This window comes from Trachurus japonicus, chromosome 9 (assembly GCF_045865225.1).
Source record: "Trachurus japonicus isolate A0001 chromosome 9, Traja_1.0".
Classification (NCBI taxonomy): Eukaryota; Metazoa; Chordata; class Actinopteri; order Carangiformes; family Carangidae; genus Trachurus; species Trachurus japonicus.
The window spans coordinates 39,193,318-39,215,540 of record NC_140915.1 but is presented as its reverse complement, the minus strand read 5'-3'; the positions used below and the strand labels follow the sequence as shown (position 1 = coordinate 39,215,540).

At 44.1% G+C, this 22,223-nt stretch overlaps 2 protein-coding genes and 1 non-coding gene across 3 annotated transcripts in view; 1 reads left to right on the top strand and 2 right to left on the bottom strand.

The window, feature by feature from the left end:
• The window catches only part of zdhhc8b (zDHHC palmitoyltransferase 8b), a 67,645-nt gene extending 50,251 nt beyond the window's left edge, over nt 1-17,394 (top strand). Inside the window, exons 2-11 of the mRNA XM_085787846.1 lie at nt 1,328-1,449; nt 5,161-5,318; nt 6,025-6,197; nt 6,327-6,429; nt 6,914-7,005; nt 8,877-9,009; nt 10,570-10,675; nt 11,877-11,983; nt 12,904-13,955; nt 14,471-17,394. Coding sequence (XP_085643972.1) covers nt 1,328-1,449; nt 5,161-5,318; nt 6,025-6,197; nt 6,327-6,429; nt 6,914-7,005; nt 8,877-9,009; nt 10,570-10,675; nt 11,877-11,983; nt 12,904-13,955; nt 14,471-14,603 — 2,179 coding nt within the window. The 3' untranslated portion in view covers nt 14,604-17,394. The remainder of the gene's footprint in view (nt 1-1,327; nt 1,450-5,160; nt 5,319-6,024; nt 6,198-6,326; nt 6,430-6,913; nt 7,006-8,876; nt 9,010-10,569; nt 10,676-11,876; nt 11,984-12,903; nt 13,956-14,470) is intronic.
• Nucleotides 17,395-17,629: 235 nt separating this feature from the next.
• Nucleotides 17,630-22,154, bottom strand: ranbp1 (RAN binding protein 1). The gene is made up of 6 exons (XM_085787853.1): nt 22,046-22,154; nt 20,351-20,484; nt 20,030-20,187; nt 19,522-19,650; nt 19,254-19,322; nt 17,630-18,847 (listed from the first exon to the last, which is right to left on the bottom strand). The coding sequence occupies exons 1-6, from the start codon at nt 22,058-22,060 to the stop codon at nt 18,702-18,704; spliced, it is 651 nt and encodes a 216-aa protein (XP_085643979.1). The 5' UTR covers nt 22,061-22,154; the 3' UTR covers nt 17,630-18,701.
• LOC146982207 (small nucleolar RNA SNORA77) lies at nt 19,021-19,148 on the bottom strand. The gene has a single exon (XR_015036728.1). It is a non-coding gene; the product is annotated as a small nucleolar RNA SNORA77 (small nucleolar RNA).
• Nucleotides 22,155-22,223: the final 69 nt, after the last annotated feature.

Below are 22,223 nucleotides of genomic sequence, written 5' to 3'. Positions count from 1 at the left end.
GAAAAGCATTTTTGAATGTGCTAAGTGTGCGTGTTTCTCTTACTTGTGCAAGTGGGCGTGGGCGACGGCGTGCTAGTCATTACTTCAGGAAAGAGAGCAAGAGACATTCTCAAATCTCTGTAAAAATAACTCTCTCCCCCTCCTCCCTCCTCCTTTTATTAATTCAGAAATCCTCTGAGGGTGTGTGACCTGCAGGTTCTCTCTGTAGAACATCCAGCCGTAGGCGTTCACACCTATTTTCATTCTGATGGTGCTTCATCTGAGACCAACAGTTGATTTGAATATAGCGTCCTGGGAAGCTCATGTTGTCATGACAGCTGAGTCCAGGTGATTGAGTGGGGCCGTGGGCGTGAGATTCATGAGTTATGGTGAAGGTCAGTCCTGACACATACCATTGTTGACTTGCACTTGCACTCTCCCAATTGATTTTCTATGACTGTTTTTACTTGTGTTGTGAAGCACATTGAGTATGCCTTGTGCATTAAATGCGCTTAAATAAAGTTGAATTGAATTGAATTGGTGCTAAAACAGTGGTGGAGTTTAAAGCAGGATTCCCATTGATAACTAATTTGACAGGTTGCTGTTAGCACAGCAGCGTGTTCAGACACAGGTATGTGAGATACAGGCTGCTTTCCAGTGAAGGGACCATACTGCAACTTAGTGGCATAGTGGCACACTGCCAAACGTATCATGTATTTGTGTAATAGTAGTTTGTGTAACTGGGTGCGGTTTGGCTAAAAGCTGGTTGATTAACAGCGCACCGCTTCTTCTGTTGTAAACGCGTCACTGCAGCAGCTTGGCTCACATGCTGGGATGGGCTGTGACCTGATGCTGTGACATTATTCATTTTGTTGGTAATTCTAAAGAAACCTTCAGGCCAAGGTTCAACCCTTTACTGTAAGTGTTTCCACAGAAACTCACAGCGTCTGGGTGATTTGTAAAGAATTACAGTTTATTGTTGTTTGACTTTCTGTAGTATGTCACAAGTTGTACTACTGTCTACGCTGCTCTCTGATTTGGGTTTTCATTATTAGACTCATAAGAATCATAATATGAATATATCTTGATTAGGGGCTGATATGTTTGTAATGCTATTCAAGTTATATTAATGATTTTTTGTGTGTGTTTGTTTTGCTTTGTTATTTGTGTAATTACTTTTTACAGGTGAGGTTTAAAATAAGCCCAGAGTCGGGTTTCTACCTCACCCGCACATGTTTTTTTTGTTTTTTTTTTCATTTATTTTGTTGATTCTACAGTTGTGCAAATAAAACGTAACTTAATATGATACCTCACATCCTCATCTCTGTCCCCTCTCTTGTGTCTCTAGGTGCCCTTGGTTGACGAAGGTGATCTCTCCCGCTGTGCCTCTCTACAATGGCCTGGTCTTCCTCTTTGTCTTGGCCAACTTCAGCATGGCAACCTTCATGGACCCTGGTGTTTACCCCAGAGGTTTGTCTGCATGTTTGTGCGTTTGTAAGAACTAGTTTTCAGCGTCTGGTCCCACATGTTTGAGTAATGTGTGTGTGTGTGTGTCTGTGTTTATTCCTGGTGTAGAGGGCACACACACACCACATGTATCAGAGCACCACTCTCCCCGATGTTTCACTAGCCCATTATCGTCCTGTTACAGCCTGTAAAGCCCACATGCTCCACATGCAGCACGCTGGGGGCAGTTATACAAGCCTTCATACTGCGAGGTGTACTGAGTATCTCTCAGCTGTTGAGCCTGTCAAACAAGCAGCTGACTGATGCTTCTGATGCAGCGAGCTGCTTGTCCTCAGGGCTGTCTGGGTGAAGTAATGATGATTGAACCAGTCCCCAGGGATGTTTGTAATGTGCCTGTAAATGATAAGCACCTGTCTTTGGAAAGAGCTTTCTCTGTCCATAAAGGGGGTAATAATCATTAGGTTGTATAAAGAGCAGGTTATCTTCCTCCTCAGAGGTGACAGTGGCCTTCTGCTGCTGCTGCTGCTGCTGCTGCTGCTGCTGCCCTGTTGGGTTTATAGACTACTGAGGGATGGCTTGTTTTCTAAGCTCTCCATGTTGTATATCTCTCCAAGGCGGCAGGATCTGCGAGTGAGGTTATAATGAAGAAGTGACATAAATGACTTCTGCTCAGAAAAATCACTCTGTCATCCGGACTGTAAAAGTTCAGATGAAAGGTTGATGTGTACTCAGGATTTGTCTATTTGGATCTTTGAGTTTTGGGGAAAATTCAAAGAGATAACTGCAAGTAATAATGGTAGTTGTGCAGTTTTCTTACTGAAAATGTCACTTATTGACTTCAGCAGATTGCAATTTACTTTAAAAATATATATATATATTTTACTTAAAGGGATAGTTCAACATTTTAGCAAATTGGCCCATTGCCATAATCCCTATAGTCATAGCAGTAGGTTTGTTACCTTTAATTGTCGGTGCAAGCTATTATTAGAACGGTGGAGCAGAGCCGTGAGCTGCTCAGAGCTACGCTACAGAGGCTCATTATGGGATTTCTTGGTTTCCCTCATCAAACTCATCAAATACACAATCCAACAACTCCACAACACTCTGGTGGACAAGTTGTGAGCTGCACATTCACCACGCTATGAGATAATAACGGATGTTACGAGACAGAGTTGTTTTAGACTTTTAAGACTGCTTGCCGAAAACCTGGTCCTGACGGGAACGTGCATCAGTGGTTTTGCATGAATTTACCTCTAAAACAACTCTGTCTGGTAACGTTGTGTTATTATCTCATAGCGTGGTGAATGTGCAGGTCACCACTTGTCCACCAGAGCGTTGTGGAGTTGTTGGATTGTGTATTTGATGAGTTTGATGAGGGAAACCAAGAAATCCCATAATGAGCCTCTGTAGCGTAGCTCTGAGCAGCTCACGGCTCTGCTCCACCGTTCTAAAAACAGCTTGCACCGACAATTAAAGGTAACGAACCTACTGCTATGACTATAGCGATTATGGCAATGGGTCAATTTGCCAAAATGTTGAACTATCCCTTTAACTGTTAAAAGTTTCCCAGATACTTAAAATGCTAACTTTCTTCCTATCAAAACTGCAGTTTGACCGTAGCTGTTAGCTCTCAGCGTTTGGTAATCACAGGCTAAGACTAACATTGTAAACCAGCGATGCAGTGAGTTTTATTTCAGAATCCTGATTCGATCCTAAATGATGTTACAGAAAGTGTCAATCAGTTGCTGCACGAGCTGAGGATAAAAGACTGTCTAACGCAGACCAAGTCTCTTGGAGTGAGGAACCAGTGGATTCCTGCTGCTCCGCTCTCCAGAACATTTGAGCATGTTTCACTTCACTGGTTTCATGGCCCGCAGCTTCACTGTTTCTGTTCAGTCTCACCGCTCTCATCCGCCTCCTTCTCAACTTTATAGCGAGCGGTTATTTTTAGAAGCATCCAAGTGTCATTGAGCAAAATGAAGAGCTATTGCATCCTCACTGGAACACATAGACGCACAGTTCACCCTTTCATGAGGAATGGTATACTTTTGATCAATAGCAAACACTCGTGCATGCTAGCGCTGAAATAACCAACAGCAACTTGCTCTTCCAAACAGATCACCCAAATGATTGCACATGACCTTCACACAAGGAATTGTTGTATCAGGGTTGCAGTTTAAATTCTGATCATTTGAGGATTAGTGGATTTTAACATGAATGATGAAACAGGATTAAGCCTTAAATATATTTGATACAGTCTGTACCTTCGTTTGGATATAATGTGGTGTCACACCTCACTCTGCAGTGCTAAAAATACAATCGTGAACAATGAGTGATTATGTGTTTAATGCAAATCATCAAACCTGGCTGCAGTTGAACTGAGGTGCACGTTATTGTTACAGTGTAAAGGTGTGTTATATAAAATAGGCCACGTCTTGCACTGAGCATTTGTAGAAACAAAGCTGTCAGAGGAGATGCAAGCACAACCGCTGTGTGTGTGTGTTGCTCTGGCAGCAGTTTACCTTTCAAATCTGTTTGAAGAGACTTGAGAGCCGTAATAACAGAGCTGGAACTGTTTATTCCTGCGCTCTACCTTTGTTTCTGTTTTCTGTGTGTGCTCAGCTACCTGGATCGCCCCGCAGTTACTATTGTGCTGTGAAATTATTTTCTTACGTCGCAGCTTTGTGCGTGTCGTCTGAATGTGGCCTCTGATCAGCTGCAAAAAACATTTTATTCTCCACAGCAGAGAGGCACAAAGCTTCACACCAACAGTTTGATTGGCTGCAGTCGCACCAAGGGCAGTGCAGCCGCTGCTCGTCTTCTCACACTGCAGTTTAAAGGTGCAAGGTTAAGTTACATCAGTGGTTCCTAACCTTTTTTGGCTCGTGACATCACAAGTTTCTGGCGACCCTGCGTCCGTCAACCAAGATGCACCAGCTCAGATGTTTTTACATTTTATTTGAATTCTTTTTTATATTCCGGGAAAGTGAAAGTATAGAATACATTTGTTTAAGATTGTCTGTGGTGTTTTTAACCCTCCTCCTTCTGGGTAAAATTGACCCAATCTGTTCACTTCCTCCATCCTTCCTTCTTTCCTTCCTTCCTTTCTCCCTTCCTTCTTTCCACAATCCTTTTTCCCTTCCTTCCCTTCGTCCTTCTTTTTTGACCCAATCTGTTCCCTCCCTCCATCTATCTTTCCTTCCTTTTTTCCCTTTGTCCTTCCTTCCTTCCTTCCTTCTGTCCTTCCTTTCTTGAACCAGGAGAACAGCAGGAGCGTTTTAATCATAATTTAAAAAAGAATAAGAATTAGTTTAAAAAATATTTTTTATTAGTGTTTTTTATCAATTACTAGACATTTCAGGCGACCCCATTTAAATTCAGCTTCTGCTCCATGAGTCACAAGCTGCTTGTTAATCAGCCTAAATGCTGAAAACAGAGTGAATAGGTCGTGTTTGTCTATAAAAATGTAGACTTGTCCCTGTGTTGGCTCTCTCTGCAGACAGCCAGCAGCAGGGCTGAGCTTCATTTAAGGTTGCTCCCCTGTTGTTCCTGTCAAACTAAATCAACCCCGTTCTTCTTACCATGTGTGTGTGTGTACTGCACTGTTTTTCCCTACACACACACACACACACACACACACACACACACACACACACACACACCCCATCATGTGCATCTGCATCTCTGTTAATGTGTTAATGTCTTCCTCCACAGCGGACGAGGACGAGGACAAGGACGATGATTTCCGAGCGCCGCTCTACAAGAACGTGGAGATCAAGGGCATTCAGGTCCGGATGAAGTGGTGCGCCACCTGCCACTTCTACCGGCCGCCTCGCTGCTCGCACTGCAGCGTCTGTGACAACTGTGTGGAGGTGTGTGTGTGTGTGTTGTCTTGTGTATGTGTAAACAGAGGGACTGTACATTCAATCTAAATGTGCATCAAGATGAGACTGATATAGAGTATACAGTACAGTAGGTCGGTATTAGCATTGAATCAGTAATCTGATGTTGTCCTGTTTGTGTTTGGAATGTTTTATATGAAATATGACGCATTTTGTTTACGTACATTTTTGCAGCTTGAATCCACAGACTTTTCTGTCCTGCCAAGAATTACAAAATGAGATAAACACTGAATATAAATATATAATTTCTTTTGCTAAAAATCTGTTGTTTATTGGCAAGAAAAAACGTCATCATTAGGGATCATAATTACCGGCATAAATATCAGCCTCTGGCGGCTTTAACAAAAACACTGTCATTAGTATGAGCTTTAAATCCTTGTGTTGGTCCCACAGTCTACTAATAGAATTATACAGGTCGTACTACATCCTGTTTTTTTATTTTATAATCAAAGTAATAGAAAATCTGTGATGATATTGACTATTATCACAATCTATTTTTTGGAGATATTATTGACGATTGACTAGTCAAGATATCAATAATAAAAGTCGATGCCTTGGTGAACATCGATTTAAATCACATTTGAAGCCCAAATCCAGATGTTTTGTTGGTCACACTGCAGATGTGTCATGAACATGTTGTGTAAATGTTGTAAACTACAACTCCACGCCCCCCCAGGACTTTGACCACCACTGTCCCTGGGTCAACAACTGCATCGGACGGAGGAACTACCGCTACTTCTTCCTCTTCCTGTTGTCACTCAGCATCCACATGGTTGGAGTTTTCTCCTTCGGCCTCCTCTTCGTGCTGCACCACCGAGAGCGGCTGGGCGCGCTGCACACCACCGTCACGTATCCTTCCACTGCCAGGACCTACTTCTGTCTGTCCGTCTGTGTAATCTGGGTTATTCTCATCGTTTATCTGCTCATGTTCTTGTTGTGTACCTGTTATTGTTGCTGTTGACCTTGACCTTTGTCCAGTCTGGTGGTCATGTGTATAGCAGGGCTTTTCTTCATTCCAGTCATGGGACTCACAGGTTTCCACATGGTGCTCGTGGCTCGGGGTCGGACTACCAATGAACAGGTGAGGAGACATGGACACACACACACACACACACACACACATACTCAGTTATCTGATTCTGAACTGACCGGTGTGGTCTTTCTTCACATTCACCTATAGATCCAAACATTAACAGCTGCAGCAGCTGTTGTGAAGCACATTGAGTCTCTGCCTTGTGCATGAAATGCGCTTTATAAATAAAGTTGAATTGAATTGAATTGATAACTGTTGGGTCAGTGTAAACCTCTGGTCGCCACGGTGCTGCGATGTCCAATCAACCTGTGTGGACAGAACTACATAGAAAAAACACAAACAATCATCACCACACACAGCTTTTGCGTATTCAAGCCCTGGACCCCTGTGTGTGTGTCTGTGTGTGTGTGTGTGTGTGTGTCTGTGTGTGTGTGTGTGTGTGTCTGTGTGTGTGTGTCTCTGTGTCTGTCTGTGTCTGTGTGTGTGTAGTTTTTTTTGCTGCTGACTCTAAACAAGCCGTTGTCTTCCGTAGGTGACGGGCAAGTTTCGTGGGGGAGTAAATCCCTTCACCAAGGGTTGCTGTGGCAACGTGGAGTACGTCTTATGTAGTCCACTGGCACCAAGGTAAAATGCTTTATTTTACTGCAGGCGTGTCTGTGTTGTGTTGTGTTGTGTTGTGTGTATGTGTGTCATGCTTTTCAGGATTGTTAATATATTTAACTCAGTATTGATTTTGAATGAATTGTCCTGCATGCATGAGAGAATATACTGTGTATATGTGTGTGTGCAGGTATGTTCTTTTGCATATGTACAGGATGTACAAGTTATGACTCATCAAGGCCCATGACATCTATGCCATGGCTCCACCGCAGCATCATCTAACTGCAGGGATTCTGTCCATCCATCCTCTCTCTCTCTCTCTTCTCTCTTTGTGAATGCGTGTGTGTGTGTGTGTGTGTGTAGTGAGTATATTCACGTGCTCTGAGGTGGTTGTGGAGGTGTGTGTGTGTCCAGTTCTGCCTGAAAGCAGCCAGCAGCCCTGGGGAAAGGCAGATGGCTGAGAGAACTGAAACAGTCTGTAGAACAAGAGTTAATGGGAAACAGAGCGCAGAGCTAGTATACGTCCTTTAACACACACACACACGCACACACACACACACACACACACACACATCAGAGACCAAGAATCCTGGTTTTATATCCCACTGGGACAAGTTTCTTTGCGTCTACAACACCAGTGTGACTGCAGGGACGGCAGCAGGTGGGGGTGAAACGTTGTGTTACAAACATCTGTCTGCAACTTGTTTCACAGTCGGTGATTGACGGTTTCAGATTTTCTAAACCGCTGACTCAAGAAGAATGTTGGACCTGCCCTTTAGTGAATGATCTGTTTTTAAATCAGCAGCAACAGCAAATCAGTAACATTCATTTAGTAACATGGATTTTTTATGTCAGGGTTGATTACAAAGATGTAAAGAGTCCATGGGAAATACATCACATATTTCTTCCCTCGGTTCCCACGCTAACCATGAAACATTAAAAGAACTCAGTGACAACCCTTTTAATTATGAACAAACCCTGTAAGACTCACTTAAAACCCTGGTTTTCTGTCAGGGAGTTGTGTCTGAAATGTCTTTTAAACTGTGTAACAAACACAATGGGATTGTGCAGATGTGAAATTCACACATCATCAGTGTAACTCCAAAGGCCAACAATGAATTGATAGGGGAGTATTACAAGTTTATGATAAGTACACAATCAGAACATTGTAGATTAAATTTCTGCTGACACTAGAATAAGAAAGGCTCCAAATCAAATAAGCTTTGGCATGAATGTTGATTTTGTGACATTTTTAGATAAAAGATGTCTCGTCAGTGTTGGTAACTGATGTGTTTAAATCCATGTCAGTGAGCTCTTCCTCTTTGTCTATATAATCCATCTATTCATACACAGCAGGTGTGTCTTGGACTAGTCACATTCAAAGGACCACTATAAAATGTGCAGAATCATCACGCAACACAAAGCCACAGATGTCGCACTTGTTGAGAGAGCGAGCACTCGGCACGTCTACCATAAACAGTCTTGTTTGTTTTTTTGTCAGCATCTGAGAGAACAAGCCTTTTGTGTACTTAGAAAAACTGTGAGATCCTTTATGGTAACTCATGAAAAACAGGAGAAAAGTGTTGCATTTATATTCTTGTTAAGTGCATATTCAGTTTGCAGTACTGGTCTTTACTGTCTGCTGGTGCCTCTGTTCAGATATCTGCTGTGCTCTTTGATGTGAAGCACTGTAATGGTTCGTTATGTGCTGGTGCAGCTGTGCAACAGAGATATGAACTTCTCATCCTGCTCGTTCCCAGTGTGGCAGTGGATTACATTGTGACTCTAATGACAATGCTGTGGGACTACAGTACATTAGAGATGGTTAAACAGCCAAAGTGGCACAACATGACAGGAAAGGTTCTGGTTAAAGCATGTTGCCCATTTCCACACAGGTACACGATGGACCCCAGGAAAAAGCCCCACATCAAAATCCAGCCTCCTTTCATCAGACCAGACCTGTCAGAGAGACAGATCACCATTAAGATCAGTGACAACGGTGTCCACGGCACCATCATCAGCTCCAAGGTGAGTCGTTCAGACCTACTACAGACCTGCTCTTTCTTGTTATCCTGTGTCTTATTATGACAGGATAACAAGAAAGAAAGCTAATCCTTTTTCCTAAGGTGGTGTTTTTCATTTTCAGTTTCAGTTTTTTTTAGGCAGGGCAGGCTAATAGTCAATGCAGCAAATGGGAGGATGCAGTTAGCTCACTTGAGTCAAGTCAGATTTGGGAGAAACTGATTTCATCATATTTGATAAAGATGATGAAATAATTAATTAGATAATAGATAAATGATTTAATATGCTTTTCTATTTATTGGTCAGTGTTGTCATTAAGACCAGTCTGGAAGAAATGTTGTGAGTTCAGTATCAAACTGTCTCCAGAGGTGGGAAACAACCCTCTAGCTGCTTCTATCTCTTTCAATACTTCTCTTCCACTGGTGGGGGATGCTAACAGCTAGCTCCAGCTAGCTGCAGCCTGCTCGGCCTACAAAGTCACTTCTCCAATTCTGGGTCACAGTGGAGTCTCGTCCACTCTGAAGAAGTAGAGCGTATTATAACCTCTTGTGCTGTAAATGCAATGATGCAATGATGGCTGAAGCTCTTGGCAGAGCTGTAAAGTAAACAGCTGTTATTGCCAAGGCTGGGTTTGTACTTACAGATAGCTCATGTAAAGTCAAACATGTATCCAAAAAAAAATATATATATAAAACACCCATGCTTCAGGGGCAATTGTAGTGGTTTTGTATTTTTAAGACCATTCATAGCCGATTCTGTCGCTGCTTGTAAGAAATAGTCTCATTTTATCAGCGTCAAGTACAAAATGTGGCTCCATTTCAGGAGAGAGTCCAATTCCCCTTCAGAGTAACATAAAGATCAAATCATTTCTGATGTTCAGGTTCAGCGGAGGAGTCTTTTTCTGTCAACTAGGTGGAATTTAGAGGCAAAATGGAAAAATCTCTCTTGACTTGAAGATGTTATATTACTCCATTCTCTGTTTACAGATGTTGTGGGTTTGACATCAACTAGATTAGAGGTTTTGTGGCTCCACAGGGGAGCTGTGAAAAGACTACAACAACTACAAGTCTGAAAATGAGAGTCCTGATGTGTGGAGTAGGAAAAGACTGAGTTCACCAGACCTCTGTGGCCTGCTCCTCTACCTAGCTCCACCATCTCAAAGATATATCAGATGTTTACAGCGTAACACAGCCAAATCTCAGATTACACTGTCAGCAGTTGAGTTGCATTATGGGTGATGTAAGTGCTTGGATTGAACAGTAAGAGGACCGCATTGGAACGAAAAATGAAAACGATATCTGGTTGTGCTGCATCGACTTTCACGCAATCAGACAGTGTAGGAGTGCAAAGTGTAATAGGTGGAGTACTGCTATGAGATAAATAATGACCTGTCCAACTCTGACATAATGTTCTTTCAACATTTCTACTGCATTAGCCAATAAAAAGAATTGAAGATGAGGTGGAGTAGCTGTGTGAGTTGTGTTGGTTTATCCCTACAACGTGTGCTCGTCTGCTGTTCCCCCACCTGTTCTCAACACTTCTAACACTCTGTTCTTCTCTCTGTAGTCCAAATGCAGCCTGGATGGCCTGGATGACAAAGAGACCCAGCCGCCACTGCCACCCAAAGCTGACAGGTACAACCAGCTGAAAAGCCAGATGACCTCCAGTGAAGGTAAGAAACACAGAAACACACTCCCGTGTGTTCACCCACTGTACCTCTCCTCTCCTCTCCTCTCCTCTCCTCTCCTCTCCTCTCCTCTCCTCTCCTCTCCTCTCCTCTCCTCTCCTCTCTCTCTCCTGACAGTCATCATCAATTCCATTTCTCTTTCCTGTCAAGTCTGCACCAAATGGCCGTTCCCCAGTCTGCCCCTGTAGATCATCAGAGTCCCAGTGTGTGACTCGGTGCTAGTTTAGCCAGATATATGTGTGTCTCACTGGCAGGGCGATGGCCCCTTCATATGCCAAGCCAGAGAACAGGCGTGATTTGTAGTTAGGAGGCAAGCCCAGTTTACTGAATCAGCATCAGATTTGTGGATAAATTTCAGAGTGAATCATCGCAGTGTTAATCACCACATTTTTTGTTGGTGGTGTGTCGCCGTGGAGTTCTGCCAGGTGGAGGGATGGGAAAGGAATATGCTCTCTAGAATGAGTGCTCCAACTAATAAAGGGCCGACTGCCTCTGCAAGTCATCTCTGCAAATTAGAAACTGTGAGGAATCCAGTTGTGCTGTCATCTGGAGCTGCTATCCACTGCCAGTGTGTTCTTTATCCTGTTCAACAGTATGAAGTGTCTGTAATATAAAGTCTGAACCTGAAACAGGAGGTTCCTAGAGGATCTCCAGTGTCATGGTGCATTATGTCAGGGAGTGAACACTCCCTGCTCGCCCACGCAGCACTACTGCTACCTGCTGGTACTTTAAAGTAATGCATCTGGTTGAAAATGAATTCCCTCTGTCTGTAAAAGAGGTTTAGAGGACTAGTAAGGGTTCTTTACATCTCCCTCTGAGACTCTCAAGCACCTCTGCACAAGAGCAACTACTTGTGTAGGAGTACCTTAAGGGTTTTGTGTTTTATTCAAGTGGTTTGTTAGCAGTGGCCAGCTGGCTGCAGCACTCACATGTGTTACATACCAATTACTGACCGGACTGTGACTGCCGGGCTTCAGCCACTCCAATCACTTTCATCCTGTAGGGATGATGATAGCGTGAGAATCAAGAACTCCCTCCAGCCTCTTTACTCGTGACAATAGAAGTCACTGCTCTCTCAGAAGTCTTTTTTCTCCCTGAAAGGACTTTTAATCAGAGCTGGTGTAACAGTGTCATTTCAATTATCTCTGTGTTGTTAACTGTGGTTTTCTGTCTGTGTGTATTGCAGAGAGTTCCCTTTCTGGTAAGACCCACCCCTCCACTCCAGCCATGTACAAATTCAGGCCGTCCTTTGGCACCATGCCGAAAGTCCACTACCACACTGCTGGAGAGAAGGTAAGAGGATTTGTTTTACACTCATGAACAGTGGCAGTATCACTACTATTCCGGTCATTTTCTAAATAATGCTCTACTGCTCTAGGTCCCTAAGTGCGACCATAGGAAAAGACCAGAGAAAGATAGTGTATGTGCAGCCAGGACCGAGCTCTCCTCCTGCTAGCTGCGCAACATTACAGTTAAACAGCAAAGTAATGGGGGCAGACCTTTAAAACCGCGACTTTGGCCTCTGTTATGCTCAAAATATCACTACACATGCTTTGCAACATCCACCAGTGCCTTACCACCACACAACACTGTCAAGCTTGGGACTGTTTCCATGTCAATGAAGACTGCTCCTCATCTCTATGTTCTGGTTTGAATAAACACACGACCATCAAATTCAAAATGTTCCTCCATCTCTTCAACATCGGATCCGGACATTTTCTCCTTCTTCCACTTTCTGCACCCATGCAGACTGGGCATGTGCTTGACAGTCGATTAGTAAGGTCTACCAAGGAAGCCAGCATGAACAGAGCTACATGACAAAAACACACACGTAGCACTGCTCTCTCATATTAACAGAGTTTATGCACAGTCAGTGTTGTGTAGTAAGACACTGGTGGATGTTGCAAAGCATGTGTAGTGATATTTTGAGGATAACAGAGGCCAAAGTCAGGGTTTTAAAGTTCTGCCCCCATTACTTCACTGTTTAGCTGCAATGTTGCGCAGCTAGCAGGAGGAGAGCTAGGTCCTGGCTGCACATATTTATCTCGGGTCTTTTCCTATCATAGCACTCGGGGACCTAGAGCTGTAGAGCGTTATTTAGAAAATGACCGGAATTCTCCTTTAATAGCCAGTTCTGCCACCAAAGTGGTTGAGCAGTAGCTGCATCAGAATTTCACTGAGATGTTTTGACCGTCACTCTGTTGGCTCCTCAGATCATCATGCCAGATGAGCGTAAGACGTCAGCCATCTTGGAGGAGGGTGTTCGTAGTCATGACTACCGATCTGAACCCAATCTGGACCTGCCGGAGTACACCAACGCCCCCCTCCACCGAACCTTCCAGTCCTCTCCCCTGCAGCTGGACACTGAGCCCATAACCCCCCGCTCCCTGAGCCTGAAGCCGGGTCAGCGCCGGCCCCCCGCCCTGCAGCCCCACACCGTCACATCCACCCCCTACAAGAGCGTCTTCTCACCCAACACGCTGTCCAACCGTAACGGCAGTCTGTCCTACGACAGTCTGCTCAACCCCAGCATCTCCCCGGCCGCGGCCGGCGAGTGCGTGAGCCACCGCGGTGTGGGTGTGCCCTCCATGGGGTTCCACTCCCCCTACCTGCCCACCAAAATGTGCCACATCCGGGAGCCTGAGATGCAGCGGCAGCAGGTGGTCCCGGCCTACAGCCCCGTGCTGCCCCCCAGAGTGGGCAGGCAGTCCCCTCACCTGAGGGACAGGGACCCCTCCCCGGTGCGCTACGACAACCTCTCCCAGACCATCATGGCCTCCATCCAGGAGCGCAAGGACATGGAGGAGAGGGAGAAGCGGCTGCTGCACGGCCGCTCCCAGACCCTCGTCTACGCCCAGGACTCTGGCATGTACGACGGGGGCTACGGTCTGCCCCCCACTGCCTGCTACTCAGACGGGCCTCGCGGTCCTGGCTCCAGAGGCCCCACGCCCCCGGCCTACGGGGGGTCCCGGGACAACCTGATGGGGGTGGGGCTGGTGGGCTACGGCCAGCGGACCCCGGTGCTGCGCCACGGCGGCTCCACGCTGGGCCGCGCCCCCAGGACTTCCTCCACCTCCCTGCACACGGATCACAGCAGCAGCAACAGCAGCCAGACCAGGGCCGCGGGCATCGAGGGGGTCTACCGCTCCCCGGCCCACCAGCCCCACTCCCCCGCCATGCCCCGGTCCCCCTCCTTCACCCATCAGAAACTCTCCTACATCAGTGCCCTGGAGAGGACAGAGTCGCCTCGTCTGGGGGGTCCCAGGTATGAATCCTAACGCTCCCCCCTGTGGGGCTGCATGCTCAGGGTGGGGGGTGAACGTCCTCCCACTGGAAACCAGCTCCACCTGCTGGACACAGCCAGGACACTAGTGCACTAGTCTGAGGCAACATGTAGCACAGGGATATTTCTGTCTGTCTGTCCATTTATTCACAAGTTGTGTCTGGTGTGACCTCCTACGTGTCTGTTTGCCTTTCTAGGAAAATACTCTTTTTTTGTATTGTTTCACGAATGTCAGATGAATAAAGTTGTGTGACTCCTCATTTCTTTTTCTTTTGCATGTTTTTTCCACCCACTGCTCTAACACTTCCACGCCTTTGTCTTTACTAACAAGTCCAAGTAAACCTCCATACTTGCAAGTCTGTTTTTGTCACATGAAGTTGTCCTGCTCCAGATACTTCCTGTGCATGTTGTCATCACCCCTTTCTGTTTGTTTTGTGTTGAATCTCTTTGGCTTTGTGTTGAACATCGTCTCTGTTTTCTCTCCTCTTTCCTTTCAGAGAGGCCATGAAGGTTAACGGGCAGATGGACTGCCACCCCAGCACCCAGGGTGTGACCCTCAGCCCCAGTCGCCACAGTAACGTTAAAAAGGTGACGGGCGTAGGAGGCACCACGTATGAGATATCGGTGTGAGCGGGGACACTGCATCCACCTGCATCGACAACATCTGGATGATGACCCGTTGGGGGCACGCAGCACTCCTCGGTGTTGGAGTTATTGTCCAATCAGAGGCTGTCTGCTCCTGTGTCGGTCTGTCTGGCCAAATGCCCGTGTGTGTTTCTACCTGAGGGACTGGTTGTCGGTTGGTACCGCTGTAGTTTGTACTGTGTGTGTGTGTGAGGAGTGTCTTGTCTTAAACATCTTTGTGGCTCATCATCTTGGTTGTTAAGAGTGGACCGTCCAGGGAAGAAGATCATCAGATGTTATGTTGCCGTGTTGTCTCTCAGATGTGGTCATGAAGCGTTCGTTGTTCAAAGTGTCACACAAACTTTGCTCCAAGAAGCGCTGAAGGAAACAAAAACACGACGGATGAATCAAACACCGGCGTCCTCCCTGTGGACGTCTGTGAGAAGAGATGAATGTCGATTCACCTCAACAAGTCAAGGTGCTTCACGTTAACCCGACTGCTCTCGTTGTCTCCAAAATACTACGTGGTGGAGTTGTGTAGCTTTGAGAAGCGGTGGAGGACAGATTAGTTACGTTAACGCTAAGTGTAGGACACACGATCCAAGGAGGAATTTCATCCAATCATGTCTGGTGGTTGCATTCAGAATTCATTGAGAAAGGCTTTGCTTTTTAATTAAAGTAAACTGCAACAAACTGCAACTACATCTTTGTGAAAAAGAATTTTCTCAGGAACGAATGCAAGCGGCAGAGATGTTAGGTGATGTGAGTTCATGAATTATGAATGTCTCCTTTTTTTGTCTCAGTCTAGTGCAGATCTTTAGGGCTTGCGTATAGCTCGGCCCCCCTTTATTCCCTTCATGGCGGTGCAGTACATCATCGTAGGCTTCTGTTTATTTTAGTGAAGTTCAGTTAGGTGAGTTCAACGTGATCCAAGAGCTGGGCTGAGTTACAGTATGAAAGATCAGAATACCTCATCCCAACGGTTCTCACGTAGATCAGAGCGAGTCCAGCCTTGCACTACCAAAACAACTATTCTGTTCATGTTTTGTGCTTAAAAAAGTGTTTAGTATGTAAGTTATGTTTGTTATTATCATAGGATTGGAAGGGTGAAGAAAAACAAGCCATTGTCCCATGTGGTAAAATGAAGGTAGATGGTCACCCATTCGTTATTTTGTAGTTTTTTTTTTTATTGGTTTGTTTCCTTTTTATATACCCAACCTTTAAAAACTATGTTTGATACATCTTTTTTATACAGATACTTAAGCCTGGAATGGATGTTTTGAGTGGAGTTTTTTTGTTGATAAATTATATATACATATAAATAAATGAGAACATGAATAATGGGTAAAATAGTAAAAAAAAAAAAAAGAGAAGTAAATAAAGCTTGTTCTACCTTGCAGTGTAAAAAAAAAACAATTATGACGAAATGTTAATTAACTGATGTGGTCTTGAGGAAGTGAAATAATAAAGCCACAACCTTGACCAGTGAACAGTCACATGGTCCACGCTGAACTGCCAATAAGAAGTGTTGTACACGAGTCCAGACTGGGCTCGGTGGAAGCCTTCAGATTTCAGTGCCAAAAGTGGCAACAGCCCCTTTATTTGTCAAAGACAGCAAACAGGTGACATGGCTACAATGTGCAGCAGCTGTCTGGTACAGCTTCAGTATTACTCACCACTCACCACCAATGGAACTTTTTTTTTTTTTTGCGCTGTTAATAATATTACTTTTGACCATTAAAAAAATAAACTGATAATGTCTAAGTGGAGGCTTTTTATTAATATTTTGCAACAACTGATTATGTCAAAACATGCCACAGTTGACTTGGATGTGGAGAGGCAGATTTGGTCCAGCTACATTTACATTAATAATAAACCATTGTTGCCTTTTGACAGGGAAAAAAAAGCGGTTTCGTGCACAATGAAATGTGGCTGGTGAAACATTGTTGTACCTTAGGGGACAAGGGTTTTGTGATGAGCAACAAATGGCAAGTGACATAACTTAGACTGGGTTAGATGAAACATTTTGACAACAGAAGTTGTGGAAGGACAGCCAATGTACAAAGTGAAACGTATTAATCTTAATTATGAAATGACATTACTTTTTACAGGTCTTTTCTTCCTGATTTCTGATATATTCATAGTTTTCTTTCTAGAGATCAATGTACAGGCTGGTGGCTGTGGTGGAGTCTTGCTTTCTGACGAGGTTGGATGTTACCAAAACTGGCTGTAGTTACAACCTTCTGACTAGTATGGTCTCCCTTTCAAGGTCTCACCCAGCTGCCTTACCACGAACACAGTGATGTGAACTGACAGGATACTCTATTCAAGTCATGGATTTCTGAATTGTTAATAGTTGCTTTTGGTCTAAGGCTGAGGTACACAGGGCTACTTTTACATGAGTCAGTCACACGGCCAACAGGAGCACCTTCAAATACCTGAGCAGACTGTTAGCTGCTGACTTGCCCCAACATACCCCAGTCTGTGATCATTTTCAGACCCTGGTTTGACCACATATCAAAACACTGTCGATGTCATTCCTCTTTAAGATGACTGCCAATAGTCCAATGTTCTTGTTTCTGGGATGGACATCACTGCAGGTCAGGGACCATTCCTGACAGTGAGCAATGAAACTGGTCTATCAGCCACAAGGTGATTTTTGTTTTCTGAAACTCAACTAGAAAATGTATCAAAATATAGAATATACTATAAATGTACATGCGTTCCTATTTTTGTGAAGAGGAAATATTTCCCAGTGACCTGAAGAGTAAATAAAGTTTCCATCTCTTTGAGTGAATGAGGTTGGTTCTTGATGAAATGGTCAAATACTTGCACACTCACATAGCTGCTTGTCTGATCACAGCAATCACTTAATCTTCATCAATCAAGGATTGATATTTTGCATCCAACCAGTTTCACAATCTTGTTTGAGCACAGTTTTGTTTAAATAAATAAGCAGCATTATTTATATGTGCACATTCAATCATTAGCTTTCCCAGGAAATAAGTGATTTTTCTATGACTGCAAACATGTGGTCTTTGACAGCTTTTATTCGAAGGTGGAGGAAACATTTCAAATCATTTGAGTGCAAATGAGAAGTAACATTTCATCCATATACATGTATTTACAGATGCACTGGCACTTAGATGGACTTTAGAGGCAAGGTTAAGAACTTAATTAGTGGAAAGAAAAGGAGAGGGAGGTGAGCACACAGATCAGATAGGGCACACTCTGTTACATATACTCTACATGCTTTAAAGTTTGGGAATGTTATGATCTAAAGAATACAAACTCGGTTTCCTGGTCAGAAACTTAAGTCAGAGCGTAGCTGCACCAAACTCTGATGAACCGTTCACTTTGGACTTCATGGTTTTCTGATATTTAAAACAAAAGGAAAAATAAGCTTAGCTAAGTGCATCTGATCTATCAGTCAGCTATCAGTGCACACCGATGTGCAGCATGCATCTGATTCCCCTTAAATGTCTGGAGGGAATTCCTCTTCTACTCAGTTTCTAGCAGAACTGATGGAAGAAGGAGCTGAGACCCAACTATTTCTACAAGGCATCCACTGAGAGGTCTTCATCTTATTTGCGGTTTCTGACAGTGGAAGCATAGACAGTGGACAGGTTGAGAAGGCCCACTGAGATGAATGATGGGATTTTATATTAATAATGCACCTCCATAATGCCTGGTCCCTGACCCTGTGCTGCTAACAAGCAGGCTACATTATCCTCTCCCCCTACAAACAAACTCTGCTTCAGATAACAAAACAACAGAAAACCCAATGTGGGAGTTATCACTATCACAAGCCTCTTCACAGTTTCTCAAATGTAACATTGAACTGTAGGTGACAAGATGGAAAGTGTGGCATTCCACGATGCAAAGAGGGTAAAGGATGGGAGGGGAAGGGCTTCTTTTTGTCATAAATTCTCTATCTTGTATTTTTCTCCTCAGTGGCATCAAGGACTTGTGATCTTGAGGCAAAACAGAATAAAAAAAAAAAACTAATAATATGCAAGTGTCCAAATTCAGTTCGTTCAGAGTCTATTGTAGAAAAAGAGGAAAACTGATAATTTGAAGATCAGCAAAGCAAGTTCTTGGTTCTCAATTCTTCTCCTCAGCCTTCACCTCCTTTTTCTCATCTTCTTTCTTCTCATTTTTGTCCTCTTCCTTCTTTTCTTCTGATGCCTTGTCTTTTACGGAGAGCTCCTCCAGCTTCTCTGCTACCTTGTTTGCAGTATCAGTGTCGCCTAGGGCAAAACAATGAAATGATCAATAAAGTAAGACGAAGCTAGAAAGTCTGAACACAGTTCAAGTCAGTTGAATGTCTGCCTGGGACGCTCGTTTGTCACTAATGTACGACTATTATACATCTTTGCTGCTGAGGTCAGACTAGAAAAAAATATTAACCTAAAAGGTCTGTTGTCATGTAGCAGAACATAATGACACCAGCCTTTTAGAAAGCCAGTTCAGTGTTACATTCTGCATGTTCATGTAGCAGACAGAAAAAGTTCTAGGCTGGAGGAGCAGCAAAGAACAGAGTGAGTCTGCATCATCAAAACTGTTGGGTAGTAGCAAGTGGATGGATTAAACATTTTGAAAGGCATATTTAAATTGATAATCAATAATAAAAAAAAATCTTCAAATTTGACATACCTGTGCTCTCTAGAGTTTTTCTGACCTCCTCCTTGCACTCATCAAACTTCCCCTTGAACTTCTGGGCATCTGTAAACAGAACAGAGTCGTTATATATTCCCATAATGCAGCTGCTGCACCGTTGGAGAAATGGAGGAAAACCAGTAAAAAAAAGAAAGAAAAGAAGTTGGTTTTGATTTAGAAAACCAAGAGTCTCACAGCCGAAACCAAAAACAGCATCTGGTCAGGCTTTCCAGTGTAATATTGGTTTAGATGTATAAATACTTACTTTCTGCGTTTAAAAAGCGTATTGCCAGGAGTTCAGGCTTGGGGCATTCATCAGCATAATCTGCTAGTGTGTTCCACACCCACGCCCTGTCACTGCCAGCGTTGGGCTTCAGCTCCATCATAGGCGTAACTAAAGTTTACAGGAGGGAATAATTACTATATAGCCATATAAACTGTGGGGTAAGTGTCAGACACACATGATTCTAATTATGGCAAATGGTTATTTCTATAGTTTAAAAAAAATCTATTTTAACTGTGTGTTTGGATATGTTTTGATCCCAATTGGAATCTGTTTAAGGAAATAAATACAGCAAACTCATTTACAGATCTAAGTCAACTGGTAACATCACCATCATAGTTTGAGTATTTGTAGTACGAATACACTTGTGCTTCAGGAAACATAAGGCTTTGCTATATAAAAGTAGACTACAATACATATCAGGATTTTTTTGTTTTGTTCCTTTATAGTACTAACAACTATCCTATCTATTATGGCAAACTTGACTCACTGTGATGATTGGCACAAATCTTCAAGGTCCGATCTCTCCTCATCAGGAGGCGGATTGTGCCTTTCTCTTTGTGTTTCAGCAGTTTGACGTCACCTGTTCCCCTCTCCTTCCACTCTGGGGGGTCGTTCTCAGAGGCAAAACGATATAGCTTAGCCCGCCTGAGGAAACCACAATACACTTAATGAACATGATGCTGTGCTATGTGAAGATGCCAATGTACATGCTTACCAAATAGTCACATGCAGGCCATTTATGTGTTTATTAGAGAACATCTGTATGACAAAAATGAGCGAACAAATTAAAACCGTTTTAAAAAATTACATTTTGAAAAGTTCCTCCTCATCCTCTTCTAATGTTTTCACATCTTGCTCTGGAAGGGACACGATCGGTTCGAACTGGGGATCGTGATTTGATTCCTCTGTGCTATCTGCAGTGGCATCGTGGTCCTCTTGGTCCTAAAAAGGAAAAGTAGTAATTAAATTAACCCCCAACAAATCCATTTGCATGTGTCCATTGTTCAGAGTGAGTTTAAAGTATCCGGGCACATGTTAGCTCAGAGACTCTTCAAACTGTCTGGCACAAACTAACTTCTGATGACTGACCACCGGGCCATGAATGCTTCAATAGAGGGATTTAAGAGCTCATTGGTTAAGTATAGCTTTTGTGAGGGGGAATTGGCAAAGCCTTTTGTACATCACTGTTGCTGAGCCAAGCATCTTTAATGCCATTTCGTGTTAACACGTTCTCACGTTTGTGTATGTAAGAATAAAAAACATATTGCCAATATGGCCACGCCACATATTAACAGTTATTCTTCACGCAAAAAGAAGTGAAAACAAAGACGGTCACTGTTTCAAGTGTGCAGCTTCGTGACCAGTGACAATGCGTGACGAGCACTGTGTGAATAGTCATGTAGCATCGTTAAGTTAACACGTAATTGCGTGAGATTTTCTTTTCCGCCAAGGCGGCAAACTCCTGTCTTATTACGCTTATGATCTTATAGTGAGTTATCGCTGGCTATCACTGTGTAAGTTAGCGCTCTTTGCGACTCGGCTAACGGGGGTAAGCTGCATTACTCATCCTGAAATTTAAACAACGCAATGGCCGCACAATCCGTCTCATTGGGCAGCTGGCGTGAATGAGCAGGTGGGCATTTACACGTTCTGCTGTTAATGGAGTTACATTTTACTTCAGTGAAGTTAACACATAGTTGTTGAACTTTGTTTTGCCCAGACAACTCATTGTGAAGTTACCTAGCCTGGTAACGAGGCCTCTGGCTAGCAGCGGGCTAGTCGGGAGCTAACGGCTGGGGCTTCTCGCACCGCGGCGGGTAGTTGAGTTACTAGCTGACGGGGAAACGAAGAGCACTCGGGGTGACACGGTCTCCAGGGCAACTGTAACTAAGTCACCGTCCAACTAGTTACCGTTACCGTTACCTGCCCGACAACACGGGGGTAGTTAACCGCCCAGCGCCCTGCTAGCTCAGCTCACATTAGCCAACTGGTGTTAGCAACTGTTGTGCTGGCCAGACAAAGGCAGCAGTAGACCTAACTAGCTAACCTTATTGTGTTTGGCCAGCAGGTCGCACACGTATTGTTAAACTCCCCGTTAAATCGACTGACGGCCGCGGTAATTCGGTGAACTTCTCAGCCCCGTGTCCGCTGTCTGTCGTTTACGAGCAGGATGAGAGGCTAATGCTAACATGCTGGCTGGCTGCACTCTCTTTAGGACTTCTGTGCGAACCGACGCTAACTCCCAGGAAATGTCCCGCAGTGTAAAAACATCACTAGATATGTCTAGCGGCATGTCAAACACTCCTGCACCGTACAGTTCATCTCCCAGCCTCGCATAAACACTGATTAGCTTTTCTAGCATCACCAGGGGCAACATCATTGTCGGCATTCTGCCTTGACCAAACTTTGACGAATTATGACACGTTAAACACGACCATCGGCGCAAAATTCACATTTCAAAGCAGCCACGACATGTTAGATGACCTAAAACGTGTGACCTCACCTTCGGGTCTGCCATATTAATGTAGATGTTTGTAGATTATGGAAGTAGTTTGATAGATTCAAATCCCCAAACTGGCCGCCGTTTCCCTGCTTCAGCTACTCTCACTTCCTGCTACAGCTTTCGCGCGCCGAATTTCCTACGCATGCCCGCGCCCACTGTGACGGCGTGCACCGCCCCT